The sequence below is a fragment of the Neodiprion virginianus genome, chromosome 1 (genome assembly GCF_021901495.1).
Source record: "Neodiprion virginianus isolate iyNeoVirg1 chromosome 1, iyNeoVirg1.1, whole genome shotgun sequence".
Lineage (NCBI taxonomy): Eukaryota > Metazoa > Arthropoda > Insecta > Hymenoptera > Diprionidae > Neodiprion > Neodiprion virginianus.
The window spans coordinates 39,039,078-39,053,417 of record NC_060877.1 but is presented as its reverse complement, the minus strand read 5'-3'; the positions used below and the strand labels follow the sequence as shown (position 1 = coordinate 39,053,417).

The 14,340-nt window shown below is 39.8% G+C and overlaps 3 protein-coding genes across 6 annotated transcripts; all 3 read right to left on the bottom strand.

The window, feature by feature from the left end:
- Positions 1-1,436: 1,436 nt before the first annotated feature.
- Positions 1,437-4,430, bottom strand: LOC124296667 (F-box/WD repeat-containing protein 9-like). Of its 4 annotated transcripts, none has more exons than XM_046746880.1 (7): positions 4,124-4,430; positions 3,785-3,944; positions 3,232-3,380; positions 2,916-3,145; positions 2,366-2,612; positions 2,014-2,289; positions 1,437-1,825 (listed from the first exon to the last, which is right to left on the bottom strand). In XM_046746880.1, the coding sequence occupies exons 1-7, from the start codon at positions 4,190-4,192 to the stop codon at positions 1,748-1,750; spliced, it is 1,209 nt and encodes a 402-aa protein (XP_046602836.1). In that variant the 5' UTR covers positions 4,193-4,430; the 3' UTR covers positions 1,437-1,747. The 4 variants fall into 4 exon arrangements, with proteins under 4 accessions (XP_046602836.1, XP_046602838.1, XP_046602839.1 ...); XM_046746882.1 differs by having other exon boundaries at positions 4,013-4,135; XM_046746883.1 differs by lacking the exon at positions 4,124-4,430 and having other exon boundaries at positions 3,743-3,913.
- Positions 4,431-5,075: 645 nt separating this feature from the next.
- Positions 5,076-6,830, bottom strand: LOC124296665 (solute carrier family 52, riboflavin transporter, member 3-A-like). The gene has a single exon (XM_046746878.1). The coding sequence runs from the start codon at positions 6,828-6,830 to the stop codon at positions 5,442-5,444; it is 1,389 nt and encodes a 462-aa protein (XP_046602834.1). The 3' UTR covers positions 5,076-5,441.
- A 2,729-nt stretch (positions 6,831-9,559) lies between these two features.
- LOC124296666 (solute carrier family 52, riboflavin transporter, member 3-A-like) lies at positions 9,560-14,323 on the bottom strand. Its single transcript, XM_046746879.1, has 2 exons — positions 13,793-14,323; positions 9,560-11,687 (listed from the first exon to the last, which is right to left on the bottom strand). The coding sequence occupies exons 1-2, from the start codon at positions 14,005-14,007 to the stop codon at positions 10,595-10,597; spliced, it is 1,308 nt and encodes a 435-aa protein (XP_046602835.1). The 5' UTR covers positions 14,008-14,323; the 3' UTR covers positions 9,560-10,594.
- Positions 14,324-14,340: the final 17 nt, after the last annotated feature.

Here is a 14,340-nt window from a genome sequence, read left to right as displayed (position 1 = left end):
TTTATAATCAAGTGTTTTTTCCAGATTCCCCCTCAACCTTGTGCACAGTCGATTGCGTTATAGACGCACTTTTGACTACCGTTCGACGCGAGCAGACGAGTTTATCCGGATGGCGAAGGCACCATCGATCGTGACAGGCTACGGCCACGGGCGCTACGGCGCTGAACGTCCAGAGAGGAGCCCACGCTCACGTTTTTCGTATCTACGATTTTGTAACAGAGAGAAACCTTTTGTAACGCCCTCTGACACGAAGTAAGTCCTTGGAAGTAATTCTTCACCTAACTAGATGGCAAACTCCATTGGTAAGTGCGCACTGGTTACCGACCTGCCGGTTACCGACTCCATGTCCACTAAGTGCAATTTCCCCAATTTTTAACCAATAGCAAAAGCGAAATCCCACGAAAATCAAACTCAAGCACTCATTGCAGCAGTGAAAAATGCTGTTACCGTCACGCAAGTAGTGGATAATTCATCACACGGCAAAATCTGGATTTACGCAATGAATAAACCAATTACACCAGTCGACACACCAAACCCCATTAGGGTAACCATTTTTAACAATCTTCTATAAATTGTGGAGGCTTGCATGCGTGGTGTGATGTATACTCACACCACGCTTGCATGGCATGATATGATTTTGAGCCAAATTTTCGATATTCCGTCACGTGTCTCATGTGTCAAGACATAATCATTCCGATTCACTCCAAAGCTTTGTTCTCCGTTAAAAGCATTTTTTGGCGAGCCGTTGGTACAGGTACCAAAATGAATCAAAGTATAGTTTACGTGACACAGTATCGTTCTGGTAAACCTTGGTTCTTATACCAGTGGTCCGCGAAAAAATGCCTTACGTGAAACATACTGGTCTCGGAGATTACACAAGGCGACCGAACTGAAATTGGCCAAAATGGGGGGAATTGAAGCTTCTCCCAGCACAGTAGATTTTTTTGAACCAATAGTGTCGCTAGTGTTACTTTCGCACCGTAACGTCATTGGTTGTAGGGATGCCAAAGATCAACCAATCTTGCAATGTGATTGGGAGAAAGATTTCAATTCAAACACCGTCTTCGGTGCATACGAACTCAGTGACTCGGGCCATTAGTGTAATTTTATTTTAGGTAGAAATTTGTTTAGATGTAGTTCGGCATCCATGATACTGGCAAGTAGGGAATTCAAAGGATGATCAATTTAATATGCTGATTTAATTCTTCTCCTTCCCAATTCTTAAAACATGACTCTACTTATATATGTTTATCACGTAATTAAAACATTTCTAAACGAGAAAAAAATTTAATTCGAGACAAACCTAAATTCCATTTATTGCAAAGCTTTGATCACGATTTGAAAGTTTGTGTTGAAGTACATAGATATCATGAGTTTATTTGCAAATTTGCTTTACGCTTTAAATTAATTGAGGGTAATAATAAATCATAGAGAAAGATTTTTGGTAAAAAATTTATAAATGGTGAGTATAAGTTATAACGATTTTTGTAAAATTTGTATCATGTTATATAGCAAAGCACACATTTTTATTGTTAAAAACATAGAATGTCCGCTGAGTGAGACAGAATTAGTGGAATGAATTATTTATTAAGGCTGCGACTTAGGACTGTTATCAAGTATATCAATGGACACTGAATTACCACTGTTTTTAACTTATAAATTTGTTTTATCTTTCCCGAGCTTTCCAGTGCTATAATTTCCATTTGCCAGGTATTTACTATTGATATCTGATGCTGTATACGGCAAGCTATACTCTGCTTTTAGGTCTCCAGATTTGTATCCCGTCCGTACCTGATATAGCTAGTACCTCGTTCAAGTAATCCATCTGATATATAGAAAAAATATTGCATAGCATAATTACAATAAAATTGCTGGCTCAAGATTCCTTATCACTTGCTTTAATACTGTTAAACAACTCATGCAATTAACCAATTTTTCATTGAACAATTACTATATTGAAAGCATTTATCCGTTTAACTTCTAAAATGAATCTGTTAGAATTTGAATGCTTACACTGGCTATTTCACCGTATGTGGAATTTAGAGAAGTAAGGAGCTTTGGAGGGTTTGTAGGACTTGATATCCGTACACTTTTATCCAAAGAAGTTGTGATCAGGCAACCTGGAGTCTGATACACTCCAGTAATGGCCTTTGTGTGTCCAGTCTCGTAGCTTTTTACCAGTTCTAAATCTTTGCTCGAATCAAGAACGTGCAATTTCCCTCCATTATCTCCTGCATAAACAGTACTCTTCTGCATTGAAATACTCATGGGAAAATTCTCGTTGGATATCTGTAACAGAATATGACTAGGAATGCGGTGAAGTGTCAGCTTTAACTGTAAAAGAAAAAAATTAGCGTTGCTCTACTTTGATAGTTTTCACTGTTTTTCTGCTCCTATGATCCCAAATAGATAGTGTTTTGTCCTCGCTAGCGGTGAGAATATAATTAGAATTCATGGCTAGTCTGACAATGGCTCGCTGATGCGGTTGGTATGTGGCTACTTGTGACCGGGATCGTGGATCGTATACCAAAACTGTTTTACAGTATGATCCACATGCGAACAAACCCAAATGTAGGGATGACGTCACGCACAACAGGGGTGCAGTAACCTTCCTACGAAATTTATACACCTATATTAAACATTTAATAAAATTATAATTCTATCGAATTCATTTCATTACTTTTATAGCCAGTCAAGGAAGCTTGTGAATTTAATAGATCTCAAAGAAACTTAATTCATCCCATTATTGGATCGTAGAAGTTTGTTATGATTTGTATTTTTTTGAGCTCTGACTCCGAGCCACATTGATTAAACATATGTCGTCTTGTATACAATAAGTAAGTCAGTGTTTCTTCCTTGTTCAGTTCATCAGATCACAGAAGAGCGAATATTTCATGAAACGCATAACCATTTACATCTCATAAATGTTCAGCGGAATAAGCCCAGTATCCGAGAGTTTCCAAGATTTGATGGTTCGATCCCAGCTACAGCTATAGATGTTATCGTCTAGGGCAGTCAAATCCCAAATCCATCCATCGTGGGCATTGTTCGTGGTCTTTGATACGGGATTCTCACATCCTTTGTTTGGCAAGACTGAATACACGAGGGACCGGTCTCTTGCTCCAGAGACACAGACATTTCCTTTCTGTGTAAAAATTTTACTCCGTACAAATAATTTTACAATAGATAATTGATTTTTACTTTGTTCATGCTCTTGTAGCTCATACTTACATTTAAGAGTATGATACTATCTATGGTTGAATAATGAATATTATGCAGTGATAATTTCTCCATTGTTTCTCCCTGCTCTTTACCCCACAGCAAATTTTGTCGCTCAATCGCACTGCAGGAAAGTTTCCAAAACAGTCCATTGTCATCATCTATAAACAATAGTTGAACAAGTTGGAAAAATTATTTCAACAGTCCAAATAGCGATATCTACATTCAAGTTCAAATTCTAGAGTGAATTATTACTGAGATTCATACATAAGGGTGACCAGTCACTACAGGTTAGCAGATTAGATAAAAAGTACCGAATAGCCCACAAATAGTAAAGCTCGAAGAAGGCAGCATTAAATTAGATGTTTCATTATTGGCAGAGTTAATTTTTTAATATTTTATACTCAAGTAAAAAATCATTATTCAGAGGCAGGATCAGGCAGAGTTCAAGTGATTCGGTACTCGAGTGTCGCTTTAGCGAGGTATGTATATTAGTAAAAGGTGAATTATTTCATTTATTTACAGTAACCATTGGCCGTGCAAGGCGCTAGCATTGTGAGCTAACCGGAAGGCAGGATAGGATAACCACAGTGTGGCCAAATCTGATTGATTCGTGCTTTCCACATGGAATCATCGTTCAGAATCAGGTTGAATTCTTTGCAAACTAGACTCAGGCTGTGAACCAATGTCGCCGCATCCAAAAAAGAGCAAATGTGGAGCAGTATCTGAAACGAAAAGTGATAAGAATTAATTAAATAACTGTATCACGCATTTCAACCAACATACTACTTACTAAATCAGTTATCATCTATTTATTCATCGCTTCTTGTAAGAGGAAGAATATAATACAAATGAAATTTCCAGAATTCACTAGTCGAACAAAGAAAGAGAAGTAAGTACACACCTCGACTGGTAAGTCAAGCAATGACAAAGACGATGTTGTGTTTTGGGGAGAGACTTCGGTATCACACATATTATAGCTTTCAAAATTCTGTCAAATCATGCAACCAAACTTTTCTATAATTTCTGATACCCGATGATTTTATATTTGGTTTGCCTTCAATCACGCGTTCAAACTATTTGCAGGCGACTTTACAATCACAGATGGGGAACGGCAGAAAACAGAAATATTATCGTAAACTTCACTTTGACATATCACTTATCATTTTATCAATGTGTCACAGCTGCGCGAACTTGCAATGCACCGTGATGCAGTCAACAGTGTTAGCTGCGGTACTACCTGCCTAGAATAACTATTGACTACCTGTTTTAATATGCCTTAAAACTGCACAGAGCGCAGCACTGTCAGGATTGGCAACGGACGTTTTCCATTTACGTCGATTTTCTGACACAACACGACACTCAATGATTCCATTGGCTTATTCCGTTGGACCCGATCAATAAGATCACCATGCTTAGTGCCGATTTGTGTCGGAAAATTGACGCAAAAGGAAAGCGCCTAATGTGGTGCGCGCACTAAATAAGTATAACTTTTACCATTCTTTAATGAATTGTTATTTAAATTCGAATAACATTGAACTATCATTTATTGCAGATGAGCTGTTGATTTTGCGAATTTTCCTTCATCTCACCCGTGATCATCGACTCTCCGTCATTAAAGTAGGTATCTGGAGATAATAATTTGTCTCATGCAATGGATTGCCAATAATACTAAAGTCACCTGAACAAATATGTTTATATACATAGTATATTTTAATATACTTATAAATCCGAGAGTGATATTATACATACATAAATGGTGCTCTCCATGAGAAAACGTAAACGAAGAACTTGATCGTTTTGGTTTTAGTAGAATGTTATTGCAAACAATTCGTTGAAAAAATAACAATCATTTCTGAAATTGGAACTCTATTGCAAATTTGTTTTTCACTGAGTCAGATAGAGAAGTTTCTAAAGTCTTTTCATTTGACGAACAGAGATAATTTTTCAGACGTTTGAAAAGATATCTTAGAGCTGACTGATTCCTCAATAATTCGATGGCAATGAGAAAATTTGCCAAAATGTCTGTCCATGATTAGATATACCGTATTACAGGTAAAAAATAGTGACTAAAAAAATTGTACACTATGATTTACCTAAGAAAATACAGGAGACACTTATTTCACTAAAGTCTTATACCCGCGAGAACAATTATGCAGAATGTCTTTCTCTTCCAGATCATTTAGTGCTTGACAAAAATATTCCCACTCCGGATAATTAGGTCACCAGGAAGGAATACAAGACTTGTATGGAGTAAGAAGGGTAGAATAGTTGGTAAGAACGAAAGAGAATATGGCACCAGCAACGGATCCCGCCTGAGTGACGACGCCGACGTAAAACAACGAGCTGGCCCCTGATTCTCGTCTGAATATCGCGGTGATGGAGAGTTTCGCGTAGGTCACGAGGCCTGTCAGGGCGATCCAGGCAAGCACGACGAGGATTGTGCCGAGGGTGGTGCCTCGCCAGGGTGGCGTCGGTGACGAGAATGCCAGCCAAGTGACATATGTGCTGGCGATAACTGCCAAGGTCGATACTTTTGTGATGTCGCGTGGACCCGGCGGAGGCATCCACAGAGCGAGAACGCACGCAATGGGATTCGATAGATGGGCCAGGGTGACCGTCAAGTGGTAAGCGACATTGCCGTAAGGGAGGCACGAATACGACTGTATCCCTGGTAGGAATCCATTTCCCGCGAAGCAGATCAAACCGATCAAGACGTAGAGGTAACTTCTGACGACACCGTTGTATGCAATTGTCGTGTCTGATTGCAGGCTGGTCGCTTCGGTGACTTCTTCGGCTATACGGGTTTCGAACTTCGGAATTCCGGAGGAGAGATTTTCGTGAGATGGACACTGATTGCAATGGGGTAACGGGGTGCGGAATACCGTCGATAACTTCGGGTCACTCTTGTCTTGAGAGACCAAGGAGCACTCGAGTATCCAGAAGGCACAGGTGGAAGCAACAAGCAAGCCGAACAGGAAGAGGAAATAAATTTTGGGTGAGAAGTGGGGAACTTCGTGATCGGACGATGCGGTGTCGTTGGTTGAATTCGACTCGGGTGATTTACACTCTTCGTTGCCGCCAACGCCCTGAACGAGGGCTACCGCACTAGGAAGCAGCCCGCTGAGCCCCTCGCCGACGAAAAACGAGACAAGGTGAACCTCCTGGAAGTTCCTGAGGTAGGGAACGAAGAGGACGGAGCTTGAGCAGCCCACCAGGGCGGTAAAAAATATGAGAGCGAGAAGAGCTACGCTGTGCTCGGTCCCGTTGATGCTGGTCTTTGTTTCGTAGACAAAGGCCAGGGTGCCCATGGCTACGCTTCCAAGAATGAGAAGGCTTGATATCCAGGCTGACTCTTTGCAGAGGTTGGGGAAGAATTTCCGGGATAAGGCGTAGAGCACGGGACCAATGTTAGCGGCTTGTACGATTACGACGATGTAAGCTGGCAATGACCAGCCCTCGGGAGCCGTCAACACCAGCAAAGGGAGCTGGACGTAGATTCCGTTGACGCCAACCCACGCTGAGATCCCAAACATTACTATCAGGACGTCGATTAGGAATCGACGTCGAGTCATTCCCCGATCTCCGCTGCACCTTGCTAGACGTGGCATTTCGCGACGCAGAGGTCGTAGCTTTTTACTCTTTATGGTGTCTTTCGTGGTTCCGTGCTTTTTTTTTCTTTTTGCCTAATTTTCTATTGTTCCTGCAATTAAAAAAGCACTGTGAACGACGGTAATACTTGGAATTTTGAAATAGATCGTGAATTATCATGCCTTGCGTATAAAATTTCATTCAATCCCTTCAAGATATAAGCTATGTAGTACAAAAGTCTTGCATAAAATTTGAACAGCATGTGCTCTGTTCTGTCTTTTCCTTAGTTAATAAAACTAACTGACCGACTCACGTAACTTTACGATAGGGTGAAGTTAGCAGCGTTAGTGCAATGTTGCATATTGAAAAAAAATCGTTAGTTAGCACCTTTACGACTGCTTGAAATCTACTAAGCCATGGTAAACGAAACGTACTTATATTTAATAAAAAAAACTCGTTGAACGTCATTCTCAATTAAGATTTATTCCCTGATTTTTGTGCAACTTTAGCACTTTCTTTTTTTTGTCGAAAGGGTAACAACAACGAAAATACGAAAGACATGACTTGTCAGGCATTGTAGTACACAGAAGAAATTGTAATGTATGATTACTAACAGAGTTTACATTACCTTTCTATTTTGCAGTGATTGATAATATTTGCATATTAATCATCTTTGTCGAAATGATATCGTTGCTCGTATAAAAGTGCAACCTGACAAAATGAAATTTAATTAATAACTCCGGATGTAGTCTTATTAAATTTCCACAGATCGACGAGAAGTGAGTTCTTTCTTCCAGTAACTAGTTTTACCATCTGGAAAAAAAAACACAAAAAAAAAAAAATATATAGTTCTGAGAAGATTTTCAATCCGATTTTCAATTATAGTTATTCGGCTATGAAAATCGCAAGTTTCGAATGTTTTAAAAATACAGCTTTATCCACAAGTAAATAATACCAAAATGTCACTTTGAATTTGTGACGTTTTACTTTGAACTTGAGTTTGAAATGAAGATTTACCATAATATGAAAATGGTTTAACATAGTTTCACTCACTGGTGCGACAATTTTCCACCTTGTAACTTCACGTTCTGTGTTCAACTGCAATACACACTTTTTTCTGGGAGTTTTCTCGTTTGTGGCGACAGTTGGGCCGCAAAATTAGCTTACTTATTGAATGCAACTACAGAGTAACCGTCTAGCTCCCGGTTTTCCACTTATCTGTGAAACAATAAGATTCCGGCACCGGCGGGAAGGCAACATTTACGATCGTGACGCAGCTTACCAAAACCGTTTGTAGAAACAACGAGAGATAGTTGAAGTAGTACTGATAATAGTAGCAAATTGAGGCAAATATGTGCAGTCTAGAATATAAATTTTCATGTCTTTACCGATTGATATAAATTATAATTCTTTTTCTGCACTTCTCCTATTCAGCACGAAACTTGTCAAGGTACGCAGATGAATGAATGGCAGCCTACGAAGAGCCGAATCCTCACAGTTTTTAGAACCTTGATCGATCCGTTAGATTTATACAATAAAACCAGTTAAAATAATGTTGCGCTTAACTCCAAGATTAAATTCAATCTATTCTGCTTTTAAGGCAATAGCTACTGCAACTAGCAATCAGCGTCAAGACTTCAGAATCGCCTGTGAGAAATTCAGATTTTATAAATTAACTTAGTCCCTGCACCTTGCCGAATTGTAACAACCTAGAAAGCAAGTAGACAAGGCTAATATTTGCAAATCTTTATGAAACAGTAAAGTAAATGAGATGTGTATACTTAGATAAATGTTATCTGAAGAAGTGGTACAACAATGGAAGTGTAAAGAATAGTAGAGAATGTAGGACAAATACTAGGCTCACAGGTGTACACTGTAAAGTGTCTTTTGAAATTGATATTAAATGAAGAACTGAGATGGAATAGCGAGATATATACCAATTATTGATGGTTGTTGTAACAGTCCCGTTGTCTTTGATGAAGGCTTTTTTTTTTTACTCGACAGACCGTTTGACCACATCCTGTTTATTTGTATTGTGTAACGGTGCTATTGTTACATCACTTCTATTCTACTATTATATTTTTTTTTCAATATTAACAACCGAAAATTAGAGACGATAGGTATAACACTTTTTGAAAAGGTTACTCGAGTTCAAGTATAAAAAAAACATACCGTAGAGATGTTTGTTTACATATTCTTAGACAAAGTGTATGCGTGTGGATATCGCATTACGTAATCTGGTATTATATTCTTCTGCATAATTTCACCTTAAAGATGATACTGGAAGTTTAATATTTCGGTAAATAAACATATTTTAAACTTTAAACAGTCTTTTTCCGAATTGAAATCCAACGAGAACAGGTGAAAAAATAAAAATAAAAACTACTTACGTTTATCGCGACAAATGTCGAAGTTTGTTGTAGTCAAGTAATTCTGAATGACACGTTGTCACAATGTCGTTGATAGGTGTGTAGAACACATTTTGTACAATAAGCGTAATATGCTTATCAGACCCGTTCGTGCAGCGGTACGAGTTGAGAAACAAAGGCACTTGTACTGTATCACACAATCCTAATGCAACAAAACTACAGCATATTGCCAGCAAATTATTTGGTGTTATGAAGAACCACATTCAACTATATTATTGTGCGTAAGAATGTCGTCCGTATAGGAGAAAAAATGAACGATGCCGACATTGAAAAAAGTTAGTGCAGCTGGTGTATGGAATCGAATAAAAACAGCCGTAATATTAACAATAACAAATGTCTTTATTGCTGAAACTGGTCAACAAAAAATAATGTATTATCCAGAGGTTTCCTTCGTGAAAATAATTTTATTATCTATCTATAATACGAGTAAGGACGCTTTAAGTACTATGAACATCCTTATGGTCTTTAATGATAAAATTTTTTAAATACGAAAAAAATTTTCCAGGTAAAACCGAATTGTCGAGTGAAAAATAACCGATGAATGTTACGTTTTACGATCTCATCTCATCCACATACATGTGTTAAACTATGAAAATTTATTCCATAACGAAAATTAAAATTTTTAAAACCATTGTCAAAAGTACATAACTCGCACATTTTTTAATACGCCTATCCGACTTGATTACGTAATTCATCTCTCTCGGCATGAATAATAATTTCCCAACATTACCCCTGCCGATTTCGCTAATAATGAAATATACATATGCACATCATTTTTGTCCCCAGCTAAATTGGCAATTATGAAAATCCTAATATATATCCTAAATATTTTACCCTGTGCACGCGCACTATAAATTCGTGCACACCGCAGACCGACATATCTCAAACTGCGAACTAGTATAGGCTATAAATTATAAATAAACTTCATCTACGTATTGTCTACATGAAATTATGAACATAACATACGTCCGCGTACGTGTCGAGAAAAAATCAAGTACACGCATTCGTGTGCGCATACCATGATGTGCATGCACTTTGTCGTGAACAGCGAAGACGCAGCGGTGTGGTGTGTTCTTGGAAATTGATTTATCTAATACTCCATCTCCAGATGGACGAAAAAATGGTCCGAGACATTTGGTATTTCAATTATCTAACAGAGATACTTTTGGCATCAGTGTTTCCTCTATTGCTTATCCCTAATTACAATAAAGTAAATATTGATAACAAACGTGTCCCCGGGTAGTATTACGAATAAAAAATACTGACGACTGAAGGTTTTTACTTGTTGCACGGTGTAAAATCTTGCATTATGAGAGTCTTTTCACAGGTCCATCCTGAATGAGTGTGAATCATGTCTAACTGCTGGGAACGCCTGCAAAGTCATCACAAGGATTGTACTTCACAAATATGTCGGCGAATTTGACTAAACAGTACATGAGCACAGCCCCGCTTAACGAGCCAATCTGCGTCGCCACCCCCGTGTAGAATAATCCCCTGCCAGGATCTGGTCGGAACAGTGTAGTAATGGCGAGTTTAACGAAACCGATAAGTCCACTGACGATTATCCAGGCAACGACGACGACGAATTCGCCAATCCACATGTGCTGCATAGGTGGTGCAGGCGACTTGACTGCCAAGTAAGACACGAAACCTGCCAGGGCGAGGATACCCGCCGTCAAAAGGCTCAGGACGTCGACTCGGGGATTCTTGACGACGAAGCCGATGCACATGGCTAGAGGACTGGCTATCGCCCCCAAAGTGACGGCCAAATGATAAGCCACGTTGCCGTATGGCAGGCAGGCGTAGGGCTGTACACCTGAGAGCACAGCGTTTCCCAGGGCGCATATGACGGCCATCATGGCCAAGAGGTAGATGTAAGTTCGCCTCGGCATTTTCCATCCCGAATTAATCTTGAAGGTCGGGGCGGCGTCGGGGTCGGTTGGAAGGGCTTCGGTACTTCCGGGTGGCTTGACGCGTTCGCCGCGGCTGATGGGAAGGGTATTTAGGGCAATGAAAGCGGAGAAGCTTAGGAACAGGATGACGCTGAGAAGGGTGAAGAACACAGAGGTCGAAAACCTAGGGTCTGGAACGTACTCCGTGTAGCTGGGGTTATCGGCGGTTGAATTCGCCGTTTCGACACACTGTGCATTACCACCGACCCCTTGTATCAAGGCTATGATACTGGGTAAAAATCCGCTCAGCCCTTCGCCCACGAGGTAAGAGACCAGGTATATCTCTCTGTAGTTACGCATGTAGGGCATGAAGAGAACCGAGCTGGTGCAGCCGACCAACGCCGCAACGAACATCAGACTCAGCAGAGCCGTGGAACTCTCTTTACCGAATATGTGAGACGTGTTCTCGTGAACAAAGATCAAGCAAATCATTCCAATCGTACCGCCGCCCAAGAGAATGTATATTAACAGATGATCATGTGCCCGGCTCATGTACCTGTGGAATGGTAAAGAACAAGGTATAATCTACAAGCGTAATGGGCTTATGCCTAGAAACATTGTCTCATTCGCGAGTGAAGGCCGGTAAAAGTACGCAATATATGACTGTGAGGTAATCGAAATAATTGCTGACGACCAACCATAAATCATGTACCTACATAATATGTTGCAAGCCTCAATCTTTCCGCTCAAGAACAGAAATTTTGTACTTTCGACAATTCGATCCGTCTATTCACAGTGGGACTTACCAGTGCCAAATTTGGTCATTTGTTCTTAATAATGAATTATATTGAAAAATATTGGAAATAAAAAACAGTACACCACCGTTAGGTGAAACCTTGGTGCCACGGTAGAATGCAAACGTTTTCTGTTTCATTAGTTTTCGTCCATCATCAATATAACATCGAATGCAAAAGTATCATCACGACACGTACTAGAGGCTTCTTATTGATTGTGAGCAAACGATTGTGCAATATCAATAGTAACGCAACCAAGCGCCAAGCGTACGAGATTCATACATACTTATAACGAACTAATTACCATCAATCTTGTGTACAGAGAACAAACAATTTGCGAAAGTGCGTGAAAGATTTTTACGCTAATAAAAGTTTCGTCACACGGTTGGTAGGAAAAAATAACGGCCACTTCTTACAATATGGCTTATCAATGTGAAGCTTCAATGATTACTGAATTGATTGATCGGCGTGAAAACTGAGAGAGAGAGAAAAGCTCAAATATGCATTACTCGGCAATCACTGTTGAGGTGGAGGAAATGAATCAAATTACAAGACAAAGCTTTGGGGCTGTCGGGAAGACTTGAAGGTGTACAAAAGTGCAATATGCATCGTTTATACTATATCCTGACATCCATTACGACTAATACCTAAATTTGATGAGGTGATTAGTTTCGCACTACGTTTATTCGTCCGTTACAAAAATCGAGGTTCCGAAATTTTTGGTCAATTGGAAATACCAGTATAGTAATGAGAATTAATCAATCAATTAACAATAAGTGGCACGCCGATGTCGAACATCCGATGACTTAGCTAATAAATGACTGCCAGATTGGACAGATTTAATATTCCACACGATCGAGAAGCCTTATTGTTAGTATACTCAAACGAAAACAATTATTCCAACGTGAGTAACGGCTCTGCTGTACGTACATTATATAACACGTATATACTGTGATTTGAGAGGACCGCGGGATCAAGTGTCGTAGCGGTTGGAACGCGCGCACCGTAGATTACACGTATTGTACATGTTACAGTTAAGTCTGATTCCCCAGCCTAACGATCGCTCGTTATCATTTTGCTGATCGTAAACTAGCGATATAAATATTTTGCAGCACGGTTGATCTAAGAGTGTCTACACATTTGCGATAGGGCTTCCGGTTTCCGCGTACGCTTGCATTTAGAAATGATATTAACAAGGAAAACATGACGCATGACGAAATGAATCGCAATTTCTAAACTAGTTCAATTTTTGAATTTAACCTGGCACAATTTGATCAATTCAACAGGTTATTTAATTTGTTTCAACTGCAAAAAATCTCACCAATTCAGATTAGGTAAATAAAATAATAAACGCAAACGTTATTAGATTTTTCGTTCGAATTGAGCGCATGGGCATAACCAGTTCCGGATGACAACTAGATTTCAAAACGAATATAACGCACGAAGACGGAAAAAAAATTGATGTAGATTTTACATCTCCTGTGGTGAATACATGGACACAGAACTTTATTGGAGTTAAATCTACCGTAATTGACATAGATTTGACTCCAAAAAAATTGCTGCCCATGTATTCACCACATCGGATATAAAATCTAGATTCACTTTTTTCCCCTGCAGTGTAGATTGCATTCCCTCGCCGAAACGATTACTTCGATATCTGTTGGGATTTATTGATCTCTATTGAGATTAGTGGGTTTTATCCCACTTCCCTGCTGACGTAACCGTTTGAAAGTCAACAGAATCGTAAATGAGAAAAATTTCTCTGTTTTACCGAGTCATTGCAAGATCTAGGAGCACTAAGATAGCAGAGCTGTCACCTGTTATAACTTGAGCGGTTGTAGATGGGTGGCGAACTGTGCAAACTTACTTGATATAAAAGCTGTAAAGTATCGGACCGATGTTTGCCAGCTGGACGACCAGCGTCATGTAAACGGGAAGGTGCCATTCCTCTGGGGCGTTTTCGACGAGCAGGGGTAGTTGGACGAAAATTCCGTTGACCCCGATCCATGCTCCAATGCCAAAGGTTAGGGCGAGAGCATCTACCAAGAGACGTCTGTTGCTGAAGCGTTGAGCGAGCGTCATACGTATCGAGGTTAAGATATTCAACTAATGGTAATTCTATCAATTAAATAGCGTTAGTAACGTCGTGGCTGAAACACGTGACGATGGTGGGATAAAAATGAGGTTAAGGCAGCGGCTGCGGTTAGCTAACGAGATCCGACGGACAAGATGTGCCTCGACTTTGACCGGCAGCCGATCGATTTTTAACACTCGCCGATTTTCACCGAGATTAACGGTCTGTCTCATCGCCGTGCAATACTCAGCGAATATTTCGCGTGAACTCGTCCCCACTTTTCATACCTCGGCACACAGGCCGTGACTACATAACGATAACTGATGCAATAACCCAGTCTG

Bases quoted from the DNA above. Each gene is read 5' to 3' on its own strand.
- LOC124296666 (XM_046746879.1), bottom strand. From the start codon at position 14,007: ATGACGCTCGCTCAACGCTTCAGCAACAGACGTCTCTTGGTAGATGCT. The intron at 11,688-13,792 runs GTAAGTTTGCAC...ACCATTCCACAG, and splicing joins CTTTACAGCTTTTATATCAA to GTACATGAGCCGGGCACATG.
- LOC124296667 (XM_046746880.1), bottom strand. From the start codon at position 4,192: ATGTGTGATACCGAAGTCTCTCCCCAAAACACAACATCGTCTTTGTCA. The intron at 2,613-2,915 runs GTAAATGGTTAT...TAAATTTCGTAG, and splicing joins CCGCTGAACATTTATGAGAT to GAAGGTTACTGCACCCCTGT. The intron at 2,290-2,365 runs GTAGAGCAACGC...ATTCTGTTACAG, and splicing joins AAACAGTGAAAACTATCAAA to ATATCCAACGAGAATTTTCC.
- LOC124296665 (XM_046746878.1), bottom strand. From the start codon at position 6,830: ATGCCACGTCTAGCAAGGTGCAGCGGAGATCGGGGAATGACTCGACGT.